The sequence below is a fragment of the Macrotis lagotis genome, chromosome 2, assembly GCF_037893015.1.
Source record: "Macrotis lagotis isolate mMagLag1 chromosome 2, bilby.v1.9.chrom.fasta, whole genome shotgun sequence".
Taxonomy (NCBI): domain Eukaryota; kingdom Metazoa; phylum Chordata; class Mammalia; order Peramelemorphia; family Peramelidae; genus Macrotis; species Macrotis lagotis.
This window is the reverse complement of record NC_133659.1, coordinates 137546304-137570712: the sequence shown is the minus strand read 5'-3', so window position 1 is coordinate 137570712 and position 24409 is coordinate 137546304. Positions and strand designations below refer to the sequence as shown.

Below are 24409 nucleotides of genomic sequence, written 5' to 3'. Positions count from 1 at the left end.
TTCAGTTGAAAACTGTCAGTTCATGTCCTTTGACCATTTATCAATTGGGGAATGATTTGTGATCTTATAAATTTGATGCAATTCTCTACATATTTTAGAAATGAGACCTTTATCAGAATTCCTGGTTTTAAAGATTGTTTCCTAGCTTTCTGCTTTACTTTTAATTTTGGCAGCACTGCTTTTATTAGTGCAAAACCTTTTTAATTTAATGTAGTCAAAATCATTCATTTTGCAGTTTATAATGTACTCTAATTCTTGTCTGGTAATAAATTTATCCCATTTCCATAGATAGAATATTTTTGGGTCTCTTAAATTATCTTTGGTATCACTCTTTATGTCTAAATCCTGTACCCATTTTTTTAAGGATTTTGCAAGGCAAATGGGGTTAGGTGGCTTGCCCAAGGCCACACAGGTAGGTAATTATTAAGTGTCTGAGAGCAGATTTGAACCCAATTACTCCTGACTCCGGGGCTGGTGCTTTATCCACTACACCACCTAGCCGCCCCCCCCCCATTTCTGAGCCATTTCTGATGAGAATGAAGGTTCCCTCCTTCCCCCTCACCTTCCCCCCACTTCCATTACTATTGCAAAAGCTATTTCTTGACTCTTTTATATGAAATATCTTAGCCTATCCTACTTCTCCTTTCCCTTTGTCTCAGTACATTTCCTTTTTCACCCACTGATTCCATTTTTACAATCTATATTATACCTTCAAATTCGGCTCCTTCCTGTGCCTTGTCTGTATATGCTCGTTCTTACTGCTCTAATAAATGAGAAGGTTCATGTGAGTATTATCAGCATCATCTTCCCATGCAGGAATATATGCAGTTCAACATCAGTAACTCCTTCATAATTTACCCTTCCTGACCACCCTCTCAATACTTCACCTGAGACTTGTACTTGAAGATCAGACTTTCTGTTCAGCTCTGGTCATTTCAACAGGAACATCTGAAATTCCCCTATTTCATTGAAAGCCCAGCTTTTTCCCTGGAACAGGTTGTTCAGTTTTGCTGGGAAGTTGATTCTCAGTTGCATTCTAAGCTCTTTTGCCTTCTGGAATATTATATCACAAGCCCTTTATGTGGATGCTGCTAACTCCTATGTAATCCTGACTGTAGCTCCATGGTATTTGAATTGTTTCCATCTAGCTACATAAAATATTTTCTCTTTGTTGTGGGAGTGCTGAAATTTAACTAATATTCCTGGGTTTTGGGGGGGAGGGATCTCTTTCAGGAGATTGGTGGATTCTCTTAATTTACATTTTATCCTCTGCTTCTAGGATATCAGGGTAATTTTCCTGTAGAAATTCTTTAAAAATGAAGTCAAGGCTCTTTTCCTGATCATGACTTTCAGGTAGCCCAATAATTTTTAAATTGTCTCTTCTGGATCTCTTCTTCAGGTCAGTTGTTTTTCCAATGAGATGATATTTCACATTTTCTTCTAGTTTTTCATTCTTTTGTACTGTTTTATATTTTATTCCTCACAAAGTCATCAGCTTCCTTTAGCTTCATGCTACAGTTGGCGTTGTTTTCTTCAGAGATCTTTCTTATCTACTTTTCCATCTGTCCAATTCTGCTTTTTAAGGAATTATTCTCCTCATTAACTTTTGAACTGCTCTTTCCATTTGACTCAAACTGGTTTTTAACGTGTAATTTTTATTGTATCATGTTCTGAGAAGTGTGTATTATTTCTGTCTTTCTGCATTTGATTATGAGGTTTTTGTGCCCTAGTATATGGTCAATTTTGGTGAAGGTGCTGCTGAGAAAAAGGTATATTTTCTATCCCCATTAAATTTTCTCCAGAGGTTTATCATATCTAAGTTTTCTAAGATTTCATTCACCTTAACTTCCTTCTTGTTTATTTTGTTAGATTTATCTAGTTCCGAGAGAGGGAGATTTGAGGGTCTCCCATTACTAAAGTTTTGGTGTTTGTCTCTTTGTGATTCACTCAGCTTTTCCTCTAAGAATCTGGATGCCATACCATTAGGTGCATACATGTTTAATAATGATATAGCTTCATTATCAATGGTGCCTTTTAAGAATATGTAGTTTCCTTCTTTATCCCTTTTAATGAGATTGATTTTTGTTTTTGCTATGTCTGAGATTAGGATCATTATCCCAGATTTTTCTACTTCTGCTGAGGCATAATGTGTTTTCCTCCAACCTATTTCCTTTACCTTGTGTGTATATTTCTGCTTCAAATATGTTTCTTGTAAACACTGTATTATAGGATTCTGGTTTTTAATCCATTTTGCTATCCACTTATGTTCTATGGGACAGTTCATCCTATTTACATTTACAGTTAAGATTACTAATTCTGTATTTCCCTCTGTGCTATCTTTCTCCATTTATATTTATCTCTTTCCTTTTCTCTTGTTCCTCCTCACCAAAATTTTGCTACCTTTCCCTTTGACTTTCCTTTTAAAAATTTAACTTTCAGTTCATTTTCACCCATATCTTTCCTTTCCTTTTATCAGTCCCTTTTCCCCTTCCCTATCATTCCCTTTTCCTGTCCCTGTCCCCCCTTCCCTGCAGATTAAGTTAGAGTTTTAAAACCAGGTCGGAATGTATCTTAGTCCCTCACTGAGCTAAATCTATTGAATAGAATTTACTCAGCATTCACATCTCCCTTCTTTCCCTCTAGAATTATAAATCTTTGTACCTCTTCCCTTGGTGTTATTTATTGCTCTAATATTATTAATCAAATATTATCAATTACAATTTGATTATTTGATTGCTTGATAAGCCCCTATTGTTATCATCAAGATATCAGATTGTTTACTTCATTGCTTGATAAGCAGCATTGACTCAAATTGCATCAAATTATAATTATAGTCGGGGTTTTTTTTTCTTTACCCCTTTTTCAAGTATCTTTAAAGTACACACAATCCTCCTCAGGAGCTAAAGTATCATCCACTGCCATATCATTTCTTGAACTGTTTATGCCTCTCCTCCAGGCCAATTTTCTTTCACACTTTACCTCCTCCCCACTTAACACCTAATTAAGAGAAGTAAGGCCTATTCTCTTCCCCCACTTTACCCCCCCCCACTCCCCACCCAGGGTGTACTTAACCCCTTGTTAAGTAAAGCACCTGTAAAGTCAAACCCTGATCTAATTAATAAAGATCTGTAAGTACTGGGGGGCTCCAGAGGTCTCACCTGAGAACTTTACAAATGATATAAGTTGCAGAGGCACTGACTCAGGTCCCTGCAGCTTATGAAGCCCTCACTAGACCAGGTGCTAAAGCACCTTGTTATTAAAGTGAGTTAAAGGATAATGAGACACTTAACACCTCTGCTTTTCTTCCAGGGGTTTTTTGTCTCAAACATAGTGATGTCATCTTGGACCTCTACAATGGAGAGATAGGATCCAATTATACGCATGTCCTTTAGGTTCATTCTCTTCAATTGTATTCTACACTCTAATTATCCTTAGAAAAGTAAAGTTCTAAATGAATTAGAAGCGTTGTGTCTTTCCCATTTAGGGTTATATACAGGTTGATAGTCTTGGCCACCATTTGCTTTGTTTTTTGCTTTGTTTTTTCTTTCCCCTTTCCATTTACCTTTTTTTTATGGAATTCTTGCATTGTGTATTTGGCGATTGCATTCTCTGTTCAGTTCTGGTCTTTGGGTCAGGAAATTCTGGAAGTCCTCTATTTGTTGAATATCCATCTTTTTTCCCTGACAGTACATGCTGAATTTTGTCTGGGTTATAATCCCAGGTCCTTTGCTCTCTGAAATATGCTATTCCAGTTCTTCCAGTCCTTCAGTGTTGATGCTGATAGATCCTGTGTGAATTTTATTGTATTTCTTTTATATTTGAATTGTTTTCTTTTTGCTGCTTGCGATTTTTTTCTCCTTTATTTGAGTATCCTGGAATTTGACTATTACTGCCCTTGGAGTTTTTATCCTGGGGTTTCTGGAGGGAGATCTATGGATTCTTTCAATGGTTATATTGTTCTTGTAGATTTAGGAATTTTCCCTTATAATTTCCTGCATGATTTTCCAGTTTCTTTTGTTGGTCCAGGCTTTCTGGTAATCCAATGATTTATAGATTGTTTCTCCTGGATCTGTTTTTCCAGGTCATTCATTTTCCCTTAAAGGTACTTGACATTTTTTTCAGTTTTTTTTCAGCCTTTTTATTTTGATGGAATTTTGTAGTCTTGTAGATTCATTGGTTTCTATTTTTTAAATTCTAATTTTTAGTGTGTTATTTTTTCAGTTAGCTTCTGTATTTACTTTTCCATTTGGTTATTTTTTACTTTTTACAGAGTTGATTTCTTTGGCCAACTTTTCATAATTTTCCTGCATGGCTTTCATTTCTTTTTCCCCATTTTTTCTTTTTCCTCTCTTCTTTGTTTTTAAATTCTTTTTTAAACTCTTTGAGTTTTTTGTATTTGAGTCCAATTTATAGATGTTTTGATACTTCCCCATGAGTGATTTTTCACTGCTTTCTTCTTCAGACCTGGCACAGCTGTCATCATTGTCTGTAAAGTTTTCTATATCGAGCACTCTTTTAGCTTTTTTGTTCATCCTTGTTGTTTTAGTTATGTACCTGGGGTGTAGAGGGTATAGATCTAAGTTTTTATTTTGCTGGGGCTGGGGTCTTATCCTTTGCTTGTTGGCCAATATGTTGCCTTTGCAAAGGCTTTTATCCTCCTTTATGTCCAGATTGTGACTTAACAGCAGTTTATTCCCAACCTAGTTCTGTCTTTTACCCAGATGTTTTCAAGGTTCAGACTTGGTTTGGGACTGGAGTCCTCCCTGCTGGCTTGTAATCTATGTTCTGGGACCTCTGCTATTATTAAACTGTCGGGACCTGGATTGAATTGCTGGCTTTCCTTCTCTCTAGCCTCCTGGACTTTCCTCCCCCCCCCCCCAAGAGACAGACCTTCACTGAATATCCTTCTTCGAATCTTCTCTTTTTCTTGGTGGGATCTATAGTGTGAATGTTAGAGTAGAGGCTTTATTTATCTTTGGTAGAGAAAAACTCCAGGAGCAGGTTAGCTTCTTGCCAGCTTGGCTCTGCTCTGGAAGTCATTTCCCCCCCCCCCACCCCCCCCCACCCCCACATCTCAACAGGGTTAGTATTAGTAGGTCAAAGGTATACTGTAGATAGATAGATTTTAGCAAAACATTGGACTAAAAAAAGCTCATACTATTCTTATGAAGAAGAGAAGATGTGAACTAGACAGTTAATATAGTTTAATATACTTGGAACTTGTACAACCAGACACAGTTAATGATGACTAAATGTTTGAATATAAATTTGACACCAGTTAGTTATACCATGGAGTGCTTCCAGGATCTGTGTTTGACCCAGCACAGTTTAATATTTTTATTTTATTTTATGGTGGATAAAACCATAGATGGCATGCTTATGAGATTTTCAGAGGACTTCCAACTTGAAGTAACAGTTGGATAATTAATTAGGTGTGCAAAAAGATCTTGACAAGTTATAATAGACTGAATATGAGATGAAATTCAATAGGGCTAAAAATCAGGGTTCAGTTAGTAGATAGGGGAAAAATCAGGGGATTTTGTGGATTAGTAGGAGCATTGTTAATAGGATAGATTGAAGGCTCTAGTTCAATATAGCTGGGAGAAGAGCAAGGTGATATAGGCTAATTGTTTTCAAGGATCTGAAAGGCTGTCATGTGATGGAGGGGGTTAGATTTTTACTTTTTGGTCACTGAAGAGAAGACTCAGTAGTCAGTCGAAATTGTAAGGATTTATATTTAGATTTGATGTTAAGAAAAACTTGCTAAAACTTCCTCATTTGAATTCTTGAAGGAGAGGCTAAATGATCTCTTACCCAGAAGATTATAGGAGAGAGTCATCTGGGGTAGGATTTTAAATTGACTTATGCTAAAATTCTTAGGTTCTCAAATTAGAGTTCTTTTATCTCAACTTCCCCATTTAACAGAAAATTTGGAGATGTCAAGTGACTCATTTAAACTCAAATAGAAGGCAAAATAAGAATTGAAAACTTGGCCCTTGGAGTACAAATCTAGCATTTCCCCCTATATTCTTACCCCCTTTTTTCCAAGGAAGGAGTAAGTTGTAAATCAAGGATTCCTATTTTATTCATAAAATTAAATTTGCCCCTTCAGTTGGTTGGAAACTACACTCATTCCTTGATGTGAACCTAGTATATTAGTTGAAATGTGAGAGTATAAAAATTATTAACATTCCTTTCTCCCATATCAATTAGTCAGAAGGTAACTGGGTATCAGTTGTTAACTCAAGGTTTGCCAAGGATGACTGAAAGGCAAATTCCTAACAAATAGCATACCACCTCATTAGCTCTGAATCTCTAGCATCATACTCAGAATAATTCCCTACAGTTAGCAATATTGACCTACTCACAAAAGAACATTTTCAGTGTTCTGTTGTATTTTCTTAAATATTTCTGAATTACATTTTAATCTGATTTTGCCTGCCCCTAAAATTATGGATCAGGCTTGGAGATGAGTTTAACATTTTTGCTTAAAATCAATCTCTTAGATACATACCTTTTACCCTTTCCTTTTAGAGAAAGAAGAAGGGGAATCAGAAAGCAGAAGTATTAGGAAGGAGCCCTGGTCTAGATAGATCTCCCTTTATGACTTCAAGTCATATGAAGATTTAGAGTTCACTTTCTGACAGTCTGAGAAAGTAGCCCAACAAATAGAATTCTGGAACAGAAATAAAAGAACTTGAAATCTTCTTAAACCTTTCAATCAGTATTCTAGTTCCTACTATTTGGCAAAAAATTACTTTCCCCCTACTTGCTGACTGTAAGAAGTAGCTGATCAAAGGCTTTTTCAGTTTTGTAGAAGCATTCTTTGTAAAGATTATGAAATATTTTGGTTTGGATATCTTTGATAATCTTTGCTTTAAAATTAAATATTGTGATCAGTAGCTAATTGATTTAGTTTAAAGAAAGCAATGATTTATGCAAGAGTATATAACTTTACTTAGGCTGTTCTAGCTTTGAGACCCTGGAACTATTCTTCTATTGAAATGACTCCTGAAGGGATCATTTGTAAGTTTGAAGGACCATTGTTTGTATCCACTGTTCAGAAGAAGGAACTGGTTAGTATTCACTCCTAATTATAAAGTGAGTAGAAGACTTTTTTCAGTTCCTTTCCCTGAGGATGATCAATTGTTAAATTATTATTGTTAAACTATTTTCTGATTTATAATATTTTCTTTTCTTGAATATATACATATATCCTTGCTATTAATAGAGAAAATTTCAGTTGTTTTAGATTTTGAATACCAGATTTGAGAAAAAATTCACATAAATATATTATTTTGAAAGGATTCTTTTTTTTCCTAAATATGCACTCACCTAAACATGATTGAATTATTCTTAGTTTCAATAACCTTGTACTGGCATCATATTTAAAGCTGGCAAGTGAGAATACTTGGAAAGTAAAATGAGAAAATAAATGAAGTAGATAAATGAATCACAGGAAGAAGTAAGCAAAGCAAAAGGGGAAGTAAGTGGTAGCAAGTTCATGTTGTCTTTTCAAATGGACAGAGGAATATCTAGTTTTAAAAAATGTTTATATGGGTGTGGCTTCAGAAAGATAAATAAATGCATATCTATGTGGTATTTTGTTATGGTATACTGATGATTATATTCTCAAATGATTTAACATGGTATATGCCTTTAAAAATTATACTGGAGATAGCATTAAACTGCCTCTATTCTGATTTCTTTGTTCTTTGTTGCTATTTCTTTATTATGATAATTCAATAGATTATGTAGGTGTTTACAGAACACACACACATATAATATATATATATAATATATATGGCACTTGTGAACTTGGTATTTTTATTTAGTCTCTCAGAATTCCTCTCATTTAAATGGGTCAGTATCTATTTTTTCATCATTCTGTTAATATTTTATCACTTTACTTTTTTATATATTGATAAACCATTAACTGTTATGAATACATATTCTTTGATATTGACTTTTTTTATAAAATAGTATAGATGTGCAGATAGATGGCACAGTGGATTGGTCCTGGAGTCAGGAAGACCAGAGTTCAAATAGGGCCTTAATACTTAGTTATGTGACCTTGGGGAAAGTCACTTAACCCTATTGCTTGCAAAAATACAGAATAAAATAAAATACCTTAGAAATTATATAACAGTATTGAATTTTTTATCTCATTCTATATAAAAGTAGTTGCTTTTCTGTTCCGTCCAAGATTCATGTCTTGACTTGAGTTTATGTTAAGAGTACATGGCCTATAGGATTTCCAGTTCCTTATTTCATTCCATGATTTCATGATAAATTATAATCCTGATTGGTTGGTTTTGTGTTTTTTTTTTTGAGTTGATTTTTTTTTTTGGCTATGCCTGAATCTGACAGACAGTTTTAAAAGAAGTTAACTTGAAGTTGGTGGGATTAATTCCAAACTGGTAGGACTAGTCAGTTTGACTCTGTTAATAGACCTTTTGAAAATATAAAATTTTCTCAATCCCATGATCATGGATCAAAGTAGGACTTCCCCAGAGGTTATTATAAGCATATATTTGAAACAGTTTTATATATGCCAATCTGACCATTTAAATATATTTTCAAGTAAAATTTCCCATGCCTACCCTTAAAAAGGACTTCAGTAGTTGCTCTGACATAATTTCATTATATTTAGTCAGGAAAGCTAGTTCTTATGAAAATATATTTACATGAGAAATTCTTAATTGAAAGGATAGACTATGCTATAGATTCCTTGAAACTTATAATTTTCCTTAGAGTTTATACCAAATGTTTGCAACCAATGGCAGTAAGGCCAAAAAATGGTTTTCCTATCTGTAATTTGAAATGATTCCCAGCACTTTAAAGTATTGGGGTTTGAACCTTGTTATAGCCAATTTTAAAGGGTTACTTATTCTTCATTTAAAGCTCTTAACAAATGACACCTTAAATACCTCCGGATTCTACTATGTATATTTATATTATGTAAGGCAGGTAGGAAATTGAAACATTGGGAAGTAGGAGAATGACCATAAGGCAAGAGTGTGAACTGGCATCATGGGAACCAGAGTCAGCAAGGTGGACCTCTCCTGGACTTTGGGGTGAGAGTGGATGTCCTAGCCCTAATCTGATATTGGGTTTTAATGCCTCCACCATTCTCTCATTCTAATATCTACTCTCTCCCCCCATCCCAACAACTACTTTAACAAAAACAAAAATCCTCCCTGTTTTACTATTCTGCCTTGAATAAATGCCATCCTTTGATATCAAACTGGGACATGATATAGTGGCATCCTCCTTAGGGACTGACTTCAGATATTTTTTCTTTGAGTCCCCAACCTGACAAGTCATTATTGAATCAATATTTAAATCTGGAATCTAAATTCTTTGCCCTGCTTCACTGGTTTATGTAAGAAAAGCACCAGTATTTCTTCTCTTCATAACCATGGAATATCTGGACCCCAGGCCTCTTCCCAACAGGACAAGAACCTCTTCCACCAGATTTTGCATGTGTTAAACTCCACCTATGATCAGAGTCTCAGAAAAGAGCTCTTGCCAGCATCTCTCATACTATATCCAACCAGGCACCTAAGGCATACTCCATTTGCAGGAAATATCTGATTAAGCATCATTCCCTGCCACTTTGGGTTGAGGCACATGAACTACTACTGAATGTGAATTTTAATCAGATCCCTTGGATCCAATCACCAGGTATTTACAAACCCAAGCTTAATTGCCATTGTTCTTTGTTATTTCAGGTCCTTTGAGGATAGGAGACCTACTACTTCTTAGTTCATTAGCTAAAAAACCATAATTGAATTGGCCTCTCTTGCTACTTTGCATTCCACCATTTCCTTCTACAATGATACTACCCCCTCTCAATTCCCTAACTTGCTCTACATAGGAACTTCAATTTAGATGTTTATGTCCTCTTGAATACTCTCCCAAGTAAACAAAACATCTTCATTTCCTAGGACTTAGAGCTTTGTTTCACCTTGTCCACACACAGGGACAATCATACTTTTTTTCCCCCATTTGATAGTTTTTTTTAATTTCTTAAAATTTTAAAATTTTTATTTTTTTAATATTCTTTTTTTTGTACAAATGTTTTTTATACATTAATAAAATATTCTTGTTTAAGACTAAACAGAAAACCCCCTCCCCCCCACAAAATATAGACTCACTTGAGCGATAAAGTAAAGGGGAGAGAAAAAAATTAAAATAAAAAAATAATAGTAATAATTGTAGGTATGGCCAGGTGGTGCAATGGACGGAGCCCCAGCCCTGGAGCCAGTAGCACCCGAGCCCATATCTGGCCCCATACACCCAACAATCACCCAGCCGTGTGACATGCAAGCCACCCCAACCCTACTGCCCTGCAAAAAACAAAGGGGAAAAAAAGACCCAAAATAAAATAGTAATAATAGTAGGGGTGGCTGGGTGGTGGACAGAGCATTGGCCCTTGATCCAGGAGCACCCGGGTCCAAATCCGGCCTCAGACACCTAACGATCACCCTGCTATGCAGCTCCAGGCAGGCCACCCAGCCCCATTTGCCCTGCACCCCCACCCCAAATAATAATAATAATAATAATAATAAATGTGCTTCAGTCTTTGTTCCAACACCAACAACTCTGTCATGGGTGGATCACATTCTTTATGATAAGTCCATCACAAAAGTTACTTCCATATTTTTCTACCATTGCCATTGCTGATCACAACTCGCTCCTTTCGTATTTCTCCACTACCATGTACTATATTTTCTCTGTCCTTTCACTCTGACTCTGCTGTAGGGTATCTGAGTGGTGCAGCAGACAGATCCCTGGTCCTGGGGCCAAGAGGCCCCGAGACCTTCCCCCAACACCCCTTAGGCCCAGCATCCACCTGGCCCTATGGTACCAGACAGGCCATCCAATCCCAGTCCCTTGCAAGAAGTAAAGGAAAATGTTATATCTGACCACTCTCCCCCCATGGTCCTTCCTTTCTTCTTATCGCTCACATCCCCCCCCTTACCCCTACCCCCTCCTTGCTCTAGATGTCTATACCCCATTGAGTATATATGCTGTTTCCTCTCCTAGCCACCTCGGATGAGAGTGAAGATTCCCTCATTCCCCCTTGCCTCCCCCCCTTCCATATCATTGTAATAAAGAAAAAACTTATTCTGTGAGATATCTTGGCCTATTCCCCCCTCTCCTTTTTCTTTCTCCCATTACATTTCCCTTTTTTCCTATTCACTCCATTTTTTACACCATATTTTATCTTCAAATTCAGCTTTCTCCTGTGCTTCAACTATAAAAACTCTCTCTACCTGCTCTGTTAACTGAGAAGGTTCATATGAATATTATCAGTGTCATTTTTCTATGCAGGAATACATGCAGTTCATCAAGTCCCTCATATTTTCCCCCCTCTCCTTCAATCTCCATGCTTCACCTGAGTCCTGTATCTGAAGATCAAACCTTCTGTTCAGCTCTGGCCATACCAAAAGGAACATTTGAAATTTCCCTGGTTCATTGAAAGTCCATCTTTTTCCCCTGGAAGAGGACATTCAGCCTTTCTGGGTAGTTCATTCTTGGCTGCATTCTAAGCTGTTTTGCCTTCCGGTATATTATATTCCAAGCCCTACGAGCTTCCAATGTAGTTGCTGCTAAGTCTTGTGTGATCCTGACTGCAGCTCCACGATATTTGAACTGTGTCCTTCTGGCTGCTTGTAATATTTTCTCTTTGACTTGGGAGTTCTGGAATTTGGCTATAATATTCCTAGGGGTTGGTTTTTTGGGATCTCTTTCTCGGGGGGGGGGGGGGGGCGGGGATCGGTGGATTCTCTCCATTTCTATTTTGCCATCTGCTTCTAGGATTTCGGGGCAATTTTCCTGTAGTAATTCTTTGAAAATTATGTCAAGGCTCTTTTCCTGATCATGACTTTCAGGTATTCCAATAATTTTTAAATTATCTTTCCTAAATCTATTTTCCATATCAGTTGTTTTTTCAATGAGATGTTTCACATTTTCTTCTAATTTTTCATTTTTTTTTGGTTTTGAAGTAATGAATCCTGGTTTCTCATAAATTCATCAATCTCCCTGAGTTCTATTCTTTGTCTGAAGGATTTGTTTTCCTCAGAGAGTTTTCTTATCTCTTTTTCCATCTGTCCAATTTTGCTTTTTAAAGCATTCTTCCCCTCAATAACTTTTTTGAATTGTTTTATCCATTTGACCTAAGCTGGTTTTTAGCATGCTATTTTCTTCAGCATTTCTTTGGATTTCCTTGACTAGGCTGCTGACTTCATTTTCATGTTTTTCCTGCATATCTCTCCTTTCTTTTCCCAGTTTTTCTTCTAACTCCCTCATTTGATTTTCAAAACCTTTTTTTTGATCTCTGCCATAGCCTGAGCCCAATTTCTGTTTTTCTTGGAGTCTTTAGATGCAGGAGCTTGTACTTCCTCATCTTCAGACTGAGTACTTTGATCCTTCTTGGGATCATAGATAATGTATTTCTCAATGGTGTTGCTCTTGTTTCTCTGCTTGCTCATTTTCCCAGTCTAAGCCTGTTTTGGGGGTGCTTCCTGAGCTTTTGGGACACTCCCACAAGGGTCTCAGTGTGTGAGGCTCTGTCCTCCCCTCCTGGTCTGTGAATGACCATATGCGCCCCCCTCTGCCATGGGGCTGAGGTAGGGGAGGCACTGCTGTTCTATGGGGGGACCTAGACTGCAATCAGGATCTGAATGTGGTCAGAGCCCCAGAGTCCTGTTCAGGGGCAGAGGACAGAGTACTGCAGCCTCTCTCTTCCCTCCCTAAATTCAGTGGGCTCATGTCCTGGAGGCTCCTGCTTACCAGCTCTGCCTGCTTCTGTTTCCTGGAACTCTGCTGGCCATGCTGCTCTCTGTGTGCCCTGAGGGCTGGGCTTCATGGGCTCACTTTGGCAGAGGTTGTCCCCCTCCCCGCTGTTCCCCCAATTTGTGCCTGGTGCTCTCCAGGGCATAGCTCAGGAAACTCCCTGGCTGCTGTGAGCCATGACTCCCAGCTCCCTGGGGCTGCCTCCGGGAGGCTGAAGTTCTTTTGCTCTGGTGGGCCACCCCTGCAACCCTGGGGAGCAGAGCCTTTCTGCTCTTTTCCAGGTTACCTGGAGTAGGAGAACTGCCTCACTGGGTCCCTCTGTGGGTTCTATCTCTTGAAAATTTAGTTAAGAGTCCTTCATTTCGAAGTTTTATGAGAGAACAACAATCATACTCTTGACCCTAATATTGATTTCTGTGATGTTGATCTCTGAAATCCCTTTGCAGATCAAAACCTCTTGTTCTTCCTTTTCTAATCTACCTCTTTTCAGTTCTCTGTTATTCGAAGCCCTTAAGCTGGAATGGCAAACAGGAGCCAAATTGTTATTTTTCATCATTTCTCCTTCAAGTAATCTTTAAGCATATTATATGTTTGAAAGAGTTGTTTATAGTTTCCCTTTCCCTCCCTCCCCATTCTTTCCTTCTCTGAAAATATGTAAACATTGGTTCCCTTTAGCATGTAAACTCCTAGGAGTAGGAATTTTTTTGTTTTTATGTTTGCTTCTCTAGCTCTATCTTCTGGCCCAGGGAAGGGAATCTCTTACTAGTGGGCCATATTGGTGTGGCATTGCCAAAGCAACTGCAAGCAGGACTCAAAATTCAAAAACTCTTAGATGCTTTTAGAAGGAAATAAATTAAATGTTTAACCAAATAGAGCCTGCCAATGATGTTGTAAATATCAGAAAAAAGGTTCCCTACTCCTGATCAAATCCTATGCTTGGCCTCTTGATTTGGAGTAAAAACATCCATACAATACAGTACAGCCCTCCAGAGCAGTTTACTTTTATTAATGTGATTTTTTTGTAGACTTGTATTTTCCAGACATCAAGGGGAAATATGGATATTTTCCCAACTATGTAAATTAAGAAAAATCACACTATTCTTGAAACTTTAAAAATATTTAGGGGTAACTAGGTGGCACAGTGGATAGAACACCGGCCCTGGAGTCAGGAGGACCAGAGTTCAAATTTGGCCTCAGACACTTAATAATTACCTAGCTGTTGGCCTTGGGCAAGCCACTTAACCCAATTTACCTTGCAAAAACCTAAAAAAAAAATTTAGCCCATAAATCTCTATATAGAAATTTACTAGTATGTATTTTTCCTTGTTAGACATAAAGGCTAATATCACAATATCAGTTTGACTTTGACTTTTGATTGTAATGAATGTTTATATTTTTATTCAGGAAAATCCGCAAAATTCTTACAGTAAGGTAGTTGAAGATTTAAGAACATGTCAAGGTAGCAAGTCACGTGTTATTCCTGATGAACTAGAACAGGTCAAATCAGCTACTTATCTGGAAAAATGGCAACTAGAACTTGTGAGTAATCAAATACTTTTAATTTTCTTATCTCATTTTTTAATTTCTTTTTTTTTGTTCACTGCTTAGCATTCTCAAAGTATAGTGCTGTGTGTTTGATAAGATATGAAGAACTGGAAATACTTTCCCTCTCATTATTTTATTATTTATTTCCACAAGATTAGTAGTCAATAAATACTGTAAGAGGTCAGGGAAAATTATTGACTTCTAATTTTAAGATATGGCAAAAATGAAAGGAAAATGTAAAGTTGTATAGCTTGGTTTCAGAATTTTGAATTGAATTGAAATATTTATAAAAATTTGAATATTATTTATAGAAAACAGCAATCATTTTTATTTAATAAATTATTTAAGCAGGTTTATTTTTTTATTTTAATAAGTAGATACTAAACATAATTTAAAATGCATATATAATGTGAGTTAATAACTGCACAAATAATGATTTGGAAGGAAGATTAAATACTATTAATATTAATACTGTAATACTAATTCATTACTTATTGATACTAATAAATAGTATTATTATTACAATATTAAATATTATTGAATAAAATTAATATTTAATTTATTTAATATTTGATTTAATATAGAGTCTAACCTGAACCTAAGAATCTTTTGTATAATAACATCCCTAACAAGTGGTTGTCTATCCTTTGCTTCAAGACCTTGAGTTAGGGAGAATTTGCTATCTCTTTAGGCTGTAAATTCTACTTTGGGGCAGCTTAAATTGTTTATCAGGCTTTTTAATTTACTTTAAAGCAGAATTTATCCCTCTGATACATCTACCTGTCTACTAGTGCTGTCCCCTGGGGTCAGCAGAGCAAGTTTTATTCTTCTTTCACATGAAAGTCCTTCACATATTTAAAAGGATGCTTGTATGCCTCCCCTAAATCTTCTGAAATCTGAACATTACTAGTTCCATTGACTGGCCCTTGTATGACATATTTTCTAGTATTTTTTTTACCTAAAATGTAATACTTCATAGTATACCCAGTATGAGTCTTTTGTTTGGTAGAACTATCACTTCTCTTATTGTGCTCATTGTTCTTCAACAGACCTAGAGATAACTTTTTTTTTGACTATCATTCTCATTGTATCAAAAGAGGACAAATTTAGAATTCTGAGTAACTTTAACACTAGCATAGGCTTAGATTACCAGACATGGCAGGAAGTCCTTGAGAGGAATAGAATTGGAAACAGTAACAGCAGGGGTCACCTTCTATTGAACACTTGCACATCTCATGACCTTATCACAAATACTATCTTTTTGGGTTTTTTTTAGTTTTTGCAAGGCAGTGGGGGTTAAGTGGCTTGCCCAAGGCCACACAGCTAGGTAATTATTATGTGTCTGAGGCCGGATTTGAACCCAGGTACTCCTGACTCCAGGGCCAGTGCTCTATGCACTGCGCCACCTAGCCGCCCCCAAATACTATCTTTTGTTTACCTAAATGCATTAAAACCACCTGGATGCACCCTCACAGCAAACATTGGCATCTATTAGACTATGTAATTGTAAGAAGAGACAGTAAATGAGACTGACAAAGACATGTGTGGTGAAGAGTGCTGGACTAATCACAGACTCATCCTCTCCAAGCTAAATTTTCACATTCAACCAAAGTGGCAGCCCCAAGGCAAAATGAATACTAGAAGAATTAATGTCAAGAGATTAGTGTCTTTCTAAGCAGGAACAGTTTGATGCTAATTTGGAGGGGGAAATTGAGCCAACACACAACTGGCAACAGAGGAGCAGAAAAAGAGTGGGCAGCTTTCAGAGATGTGGTGTAGAGCTCTGCATTTGCTCATCTGGGTCAGAAGACTAACAAACATCAAGACTGGTTTGATGAAAATGATTGGGAAATACAGAAACTGCTAAATGGGGAAAAAAAAAGTACTCCACAGGGTTTATCAGCAGAATAGTTCATCTGTTTCTAAGAAGGCAGCATTTAATTACATCAAAAGTAAAGTACAAGCAAAGCTTAAAGAAATGTAGGACTCTTGTCTCAGAAAGAAGACAGATGAAATTCAATTACATGCAAACAGTAAGAAACCAAAATGCTTTTATGGTACCCTGAAGGCTATTTGTAGGCCAAAGACAATATGGTGCATTTCAGTTACACAGTGCTGATGGATTCATATTGATTAATGATAGGGACACGATCCTAGAAAGATGGACTGAAACACTTTATAGTGTTCATCAGTCAATACAGAAACCATTGACCCTTTACCTCAAGTTGTAAACCATCAGTCCCTAGCTGAACTTCCAACTGAAGAGGTTTTGAATGCTATTAGACTTCTTTCAAGTGGTAAAGTACCTAGTGCTGATTCTATTCCATCTGAGATCTACAAGGTGGGGGTCCACTGCTCCTTTAAAACCTGACTGAAATTTTCCAGGTTATAGGTATGCAAAGGTTATCCTCTAGGAATTAAAGGATGCCTCCTTTGGCTATCTCTGTAAAGGTAAAGGGAATAGATTGTCCTGTGACAATTACAGGCATATTTTTTAAATCATTGCTGGTAAGATTCGTGCCAGAGTCTTTCTGATAGATTGATCCTTTACCTGGAAGATGGTCACCTCCCTGAGAGCCAGTGTGACTTCAGAAAGGATTGAGGAACAGTTGTGGGGATCTATGGAAAATTATGTCAAAATTTGGTTGCCCAGAGAAGTACATCAGTGTTGTATGTCAGTTTCATGATGGCGTGCTTGCCTGACTTCTGGATAGTAAATGATGCTCTTGAGAATTTTCAGTCACCAATGGAGTGAAATAAGGATGTGTCCTTGTTTCAATCATATTATCAAATGCCTTCATGGAGGATGAATTTGACCCTCAAAGCCAACTACTGCACTGATGGCAAATTCTTCAACTTGAAAAGGACCAAAGTAGAGGGAGTGTTGGTGCATGATCTTCTGTTTGCAGATGGTTGGATACTAAATGCAGCCTCTGAAGCTGAGATGCAGCATAGTATGGATCAATTCTCTGCTGACTTTGCTAATTTTGGTCTAACAATACAAGAAAATACAGGTGCTCCATCAACCAGCACCACACTAGCCAGGTGTGGAACCATCAATTACAGCAAATGAACAAGTTTTGAGTACTGTGGACAAGTTCATTTACCGTGGCAGTGTCCTTTCCAAGGAGGTAACCTTGACAATAAGGTTGATACACACGTTGCCAGAACTAGCTCAATATTTGGGAGGCTTCAAAAGAAACTATGGGAGAAAAGAGGTATTAGACTGACGAAGGTCTATAGAGCTGTTGTGCTGACCTCATTGCAACATGCCTGTGAAACCTGCATAGTCTACCAGCAACATGTCAGGAAACTGAATGGCTTCCATTTAAATTGTCTTAGATTCTGAAGATCGCCTAACAGGAGAAGATACCAGGCACTGAGATCCTTATTGCCTAGCATTCCAACATTACTACAGTGAGTGCAGTTACAATGAACTGGACACATTGTTAGAATGGCAGACATGCACTTGCCAAAAGAAAGCTACACTGGGCAAGTTCTCACAAGGGGATCAGAAGAAGCAATACTGAGACACCCTGAAGATCTCGCTTAAGAACTTTAGAATTAATATAGCATGGGAGACACTGGACAGGAAGCACCCTCATCAGTGAGGGTGCTGCACTCTGAGGAAAACAGAATGGAAACAACTCAGAGGAAATTTGACACATGTAAGTTTAGAGTACCCACCCCAGGTGTTTATATGGACTATTTGTGTCCAACCTGTGGTAAAGCATTCCAAGCCCATATTGGTCTGATCAACTGTAGTCAGACAAACTGTAATTTGTCTCAAACATAGTGATGTCATTTTGATCTTCTTTGAATGAAGGAAAAGAATCAACCATCATGGAGGCTAGTGTCACCAGATTGCCAAGTATGTTGGGGGAGAGGGCAAAAGTTATGTGTAAAGAGATTGGAAAGGGAGGAGGGGGCAAGTCAGGGAGGACTTTGAATGCCAGAAAGAGGATTTTATATTTGATCCTGGCAGTAAAAGAGAGCCAGTGAAGTTAATTGATTGGTGGGCAAGAAGTAAATTGATCTTTTTCAGGAAGATCACTGTAACAGTTGGAGTTGAATGAGAAAATGCTTGAAGCATGTAGGCCAACCACAAAGCTAATGCAGTAATCCAGATATGAGAATCTGCTGCAACAAAATGTCAGTGTTAGGAGAATAGAAAAGGGCATATATAAGAAATTTTGAAGCTTAAATCAATAGACTTTGGCAGGGAATTGGATATAAGAAATGAGAGAGTGAAGAGTTGAGGGTGACACCTCAGTTGTGAGGCTGGGGGACTAGGAGGATGGTAATATGTCCTCAACAGTAATAGCAAAGATTGAAGGGGAAAAGAGAGTTAAGTTTGGTATGTGCTGAGGTCAAGATGTCTACAGGACCTTCAGTTTTGGCATGTCTAGAGCTTGGTAGAGAGTTTAGCTCTGAATAAATATATTTGAACATCATCAACAACAGAGATAGTTGAATACACAAGAGTTTCTGAAATTAAGTGGAATTGGATAGAGGGAGAAGAGAAGAGGACTCAAGGCAGAGTCTTGGGGGAGAAACCCACTTTAGCAAGCATGGCCACCATGGAGATACAACAAAGATTGAGAAGGAAAAGTCAGGCAAATAAGAGAAGAACCAGGATAAGCTAGTATCACAAGGAGGGAGATTGGAGAGTAACAAGTAAAAGAGAAAAATCAATAGTGTCAAAAGCTGCTGAGAGGTCAAACAAGATAAAGTTTGAAAAAAAGATCATTAGATTATCAAGTAAAAGTTCAACAGTACCTCTAAAGAGAGCGGTTTCAATTCCTTGTACTATAGAGATTTAAGAAGAGAATGAATGAAAAGGAAATGGAGTGACTAATTATAGATAAGCTTCTCAAGGAGTTAATCCCAAAATACTAGAGAAATATAGGATGATAATAATAATAGGGATGGATGAATCAAATGAAAGTTGGTTGAGGATGGGACAGACCTCAGCATATTTGTAGGTGGTAGGGAAGCACTCAATCAACCACTGAAGTTGTGAAAATATCGGGGTTATTAGAGGGAGTAATCTTCAAGAGAAAAAATAGGCATAAAATTGCTTTTACATGTAGAAAAATTTTCTTGGAAAGAAGACAGGTAAAGGAAATAAATTATAGAAGACATCTTGAGTACTGAAGACTTTGCAGAGCAGGATTTGAAAATAAGAGGGTGCTCTTGGCAAATGGCCTCAAGGTTTTCATTGAAATATGAAGTAAAGTTGTAAACTGAAATAATGGGAGGAAGAGGAGAACCATGAAGGCTGAGGATAAATGAAAAGATTTGGGAAAATTGTGTTGGATAGCAAATCATTTGTCATAAATCAAATGTCATAGTGAGGATCCTTTTGAGTGTATGTAACATAAGTTGGTAGTGGCTCCAGTCAATATAGTTTTAGATTGTTCTCTGGATTCATTCAGCTGTAGAACTTGAATAGGAGAGAGAAGCAGATGATGGGAACAATCCTCTACTGAAGCTGGGCAGGGCCAGATCTTTAGTAGGATAAGGAGGTAAGGGATTCAAGATAATGGAACACTATAGGATTGAACTGGTTCAATAAGGGATTATGTATGATAGGGAGTGAAGGAGAGTATAAGTTAGAGGAGGGATGATAACCTGGAAAATAATTGGTAATTGAAAGATTGGAAGTCAAAGTGTGATGAAAAACAGGATTTGGGATTGCAAGGTAGAGTTCAAGAGGGAGTGATTGTGATCAGATAAGGAAATTTCAGAGTTTACAAATATGGAAGTAAAACTTATTTATAAATGAAGGGGATATCAATTTTATGACCCTAGACAAGTATAGACCTCATTTCACTATGCATGTTGAAGTATGAAGTATGAAAGCAGTATTGGGAAGTAGAGAGATTTTTGAGGAAATAATAATATCTTGGAGGTTAACAGAATCTTGATTGGGTGACAGATATGAATTTAATTGACCTAAAAGGAGAAGTTACTCAGTGATGGTTGTAATGAAAGAACCTGCAGCTGATTATGTATTTCAGCTCTCTCACCTGGTCCAGTGAGTTAGGGTTTATGAGTGAATGAGAAGCCAGTACTGAGATTAAGGAGGGAGCAGGTCTCTAGGAGAGCCAGAAGATGGAATGAGTCAGAAAAGAAAATATTTAGGATGAAAATAAATTTAACTGGAACAGTCATTCTAGTAAGCTCAGTGGAAGAAGGTGAAAAGGACTTGAATATGGACAGCAGGGAGTTGAGAATTACTGATGATATGAGTGTGTTATTAATCATCATGAAATGAGTTCAGGTAGGTTTTCAACAGCTCTAGGGGTTTGGCCTCAGTCTGGAGTACTCTCAGGTCAGCAGGCAGCTGCAAGTGTGTGGCTAGAGTCGGGATGGGGATCCAAGTGAGAATAAGTCCAGGCTCCTTAAACATTGAGGCCTCATGATAGCATGCTGTTTCCTGCCTTTCAGACTGGGAGACTGGTGGAGGGAGTGACAGACAGTTTTTCCTTTCATGAACATTAAGGTCACACCAGGATGGGGTAGAGGAAAACCTGATTTCTGCTTTCTTTTTCAGGGGCTCACAAATATTTTATAAATCCATTATTAGAACTCAGACCATTTTGTCTTAGAATTTTACCTGACTTGGAATCAAGTGTACTGATCTACAGTTTCATATTCTATCCTCTTTTCTTTGAAAATTGGGATGTTTGTTTTTCCATGGTCATGTTCTGTTTCCTAAGATTTTTCAGAGATCTGCAAATCAACCTACAAGTTTTCTTCCAAAATCTTAGGAAGTCAGTTTCAGATTTGGAAATGTGTAATCTTTGGGGCAGAAATCACATTTGGCCTTTTTCACCATTATCTTGTGTTTCCAATCTCTTATCTACTTTTTTTCTATCCTTAGTTCAAAAATCATTTTAGTTAGAAGTGGTACAAAGTTTTGTTTTCATAATAACTTGGCCAGGTTCATATATCTAGGAATAGTTAAGAAGTGAACCTAGGATACTTGACCAGAAGTATATTATCCTTTCAGCTCTACCATGCAATTAAATAGAAATTCACTTTCTCCCTTCTCCTGAAAGGATATATTTTCATTATTTTTTTGGATAGGCTAGAGATAATTTTATTGATTTTTCATAATTGAATTTGAGTCAGATAATACTGTGAGGATATTCATGTATATTCCTTTCTTTTCTAAAGGAAAGATTAAAGCTTATTTATGAAGAAAAGAATGAAATATTAGAATCTCAAGTCAAGACCCTGAGGTAAAACATTTTATTTAAAGTATTTATAAAAGCCTAAAGATATAATTTAATAATAGCAAAGATAATAAAATATGGCATATGCCATAAAAGTGTTTCCTGGATAGAAGTATTATGTTTTGTAAAAAAAAATTCTCAAAATAATTTAGTAAACTTTTTAATTTTAGATGTTCAGAACTGTCAAATTTCCTTATATTTTTGAAATTTCAGCTTAAAAATTTAGACTAAAAATCTTAAAAATTAATATGCTAAAGACAAAAACAATAGTTCAGAGTAAGTTTTTATAAATATATATGTTTCTTCATTTTGCCTTTGTATATTTTGTATTGCATTCTTAGAATTATAATTAAACATGAAGAGAAAAAATTAATTGTTTTTCTGTTTTCAAATAATATTCTTTTTTTGGCAGGGCAGTAGGGTTAAGTGACTTGCCCAAGGTCACACAGCCAGGTAATTATTAAGTGTCTGAGACTGAATTTGAAGCCCAGTCCTTCTGACTCCAGGGCCAGTGGTCTATCCACTGAGCTACCTATCTGCCCCTTCAAATAATATTCTTACCCTTATGGATAAGGGAAAAGATTTTTGATTTTAGTTAGTACTAAATGGAATAGAACATGGTTGGTAGTCCAATATTTAAAAAAAAAAAACTTGTAAGCTAAAAAGTTTGAATTTTACCCCCTCTTTACCATTTTTTAAAGGATTATTTTTCCTCCCAGGAAAATGAGGAATAATTTGCTCTTTTGTAGAAATTCATATGATTTTTAAAGTAACACTTGGTTCAAAAAACACTACATTTTTAATATAGGATTTTTTCCTTTTAAGTTTTTTTAATGTGTCATTGTAATAGATTAATGTATTAACAATTTGGATTTTTTAGCTATTGATTCTGTACTAGAGAATGTTTACCTTTTTCAATAGAATTTCTAAGAGATTCCTGAAGTTATTTTGCTTTGTAAAACATAGAAAATTGATGTGAATTTTTAACGATATTTTTGATGAAATAAATATTTTTTTGAACAAATTTAATAAAATATTCATTACTTCTCATTTAGTAGACTACATGCATATGTGAAATAGCGAAGGAACCAGGATAGGGGCAGCTAGATGACACAGTGGATAGAGCACTGGCCCTGGAGTCAGGAGTACCTGAGTTCAAATTTGGCCTCAGACACTTAATGTCTTGTAAAAAAACCTAAAAAAAAAATAGAGAGAAGGAACCAGGATATTAACTAATTAATTTTTTGTTGTTTAAAATAATTATTGTAAATAATATGAGTGAAATTTTCAAAGTTGGGCAAATTATAACTTCAGTAACTCAAAGTGATTTTGAAATTATCTTGAAGAGTTTTCAAAATATGCATAATTTTGTATCTTCAGTGATCTAAGTCAAAAAGATATGAAACTTAAAAGTTTTTGTTTAATTTAGTGAAGTTTGATTTATTAAATTATTGTCTAATTATACCTTGCCCTGCATAATTTTTTACATTGTTGCATTCATTTTTTTTCTGCTTCACACTGAAACATAAAACACAAATATTGTCCAAAAAAATCACTACTTACTGCCTGAGCATCCATATATGCTATTCATTTATACTACTTGTTTCTACAAGTGTTGTATTTTTATGTTGCTTCATTTTGCAAAAATAAAAGATTTAACATTTTTTAAATATAAGTAGAATTCAAGCCTGCTGTCATTTTATATGGTCAAATCTTCCTTTTTTGGTTTTTAGATTCTAATAAAATTTGTAGTGTTGTTATTTTTTAAGCTGTATTTTCTCTCAGTGGAGATGAAATGAGAACTTTCTATTATTATTATAGAAATTCATCATTCTTTGTTACTTTGGATTCTTTATTATAGTTACATTTTCCCTTCAATTTGATCAATGAAGTTAGCCTCATTTTGGGGGGGGGGGTTGTTTTTGTTTTGCTTTAAAAATCTGCCGTTTCTTCCATAGTGCAAAGTTGCTTTGTCTTTGGAATGTATCCCCAAATGGTTCAAAACCTGTATTAAGCTGTTAAGGTTATTTTTTGCTAATACTAAACTAAAGGACACTGACTAAATTAAAGGTTTTGCTTCACACAAGGCTTTTAAAAAAAATAAGATTGGTTAGATGATTATTTAAAAGGATTTCCTTCTTCCAAAGTGTCTCCATTTAAAAAGTAAAAAAAATTAACATTTGTATTTGAAAACTTCCCTGTAAGTGAAGTTGGAAATATTGAGTTGGGTTCATTTTTAAGATTTGTTAGGTTTTTTTCCTCCTTTTTAGGAAAGACTTGGCTGAATCTCAGAAAAATTGTGAAGAGCTCAAGGGCAGAATAAGGCATCAAGAATCTCTCCTTGCAACTTCTAACCGTGTTGGTGGTCTTTGTTTAAAGTGTTCTCAACATGAAGCTGTCCTTGCTCAAACCCATACCAATGTTCACGTACAGGTCATTGAAAGATTAACCAAGTAAGTATATCTATATATTTATATATATATCTGTGCATGTTAATGACATAAATTTTTGTTCTTACTTTGAAAACTATGTGATTTTTAAAGGGATATGGTGATCTTTTCTCATAACTCATTAGTGACAACTCCAAATTTAATAGTTTCACTGTTTGATGGAGAGAAAAGTGTACACGTAATCTTGATAGACTTATTACTCTTTTCCTTCCTTTTCTCCATTTTCAATTTGCTGAGTTTTCTATGAATCCCTTTGCCCTCATTCCTCATCATAAAATGATAAATGTATTCTAGCTCAGTGTTGCTCTTTTTTTGGGGGGGGGGCAAGGCAGTGAGGTTATGTGACTTGCCCGAGGTCAAAAGGTA

The 24409-nt window shown here is 36.3% G+C and overlaps 1 protein-coding gene across 5 annotated transcripts in view; it reads left to right on the top strand.

Moving 5' to 3' along the window:
- The window catches only part of SDCCAG8 (SHH signaling and ciliogenesis regulator SDCCAG8), a 296601-nt gene that overhangs the window by 31478 nt on the left and 240714 nt on the right, over positions 1–24409 (top strand). For all 5 annotated transcript variants that reach the window (XM_074222889.1, XM_074222887.1, XM_074222888.1 and 2 more), the window contains 3 exons: positions 14209–14343; positions 21535–21599; positions 23864–24046. In XM_074222889.1, the coding sequence (XP_074078990.1) occupies positions 14209–14343; positions 21535–21599; positions 23864–24046 (383 nt within the window). The remainder of the gene's footprint in view (positions 1–14208; positions 14344–21534; positions 21600–23863; positions 24047–24409) is intronic.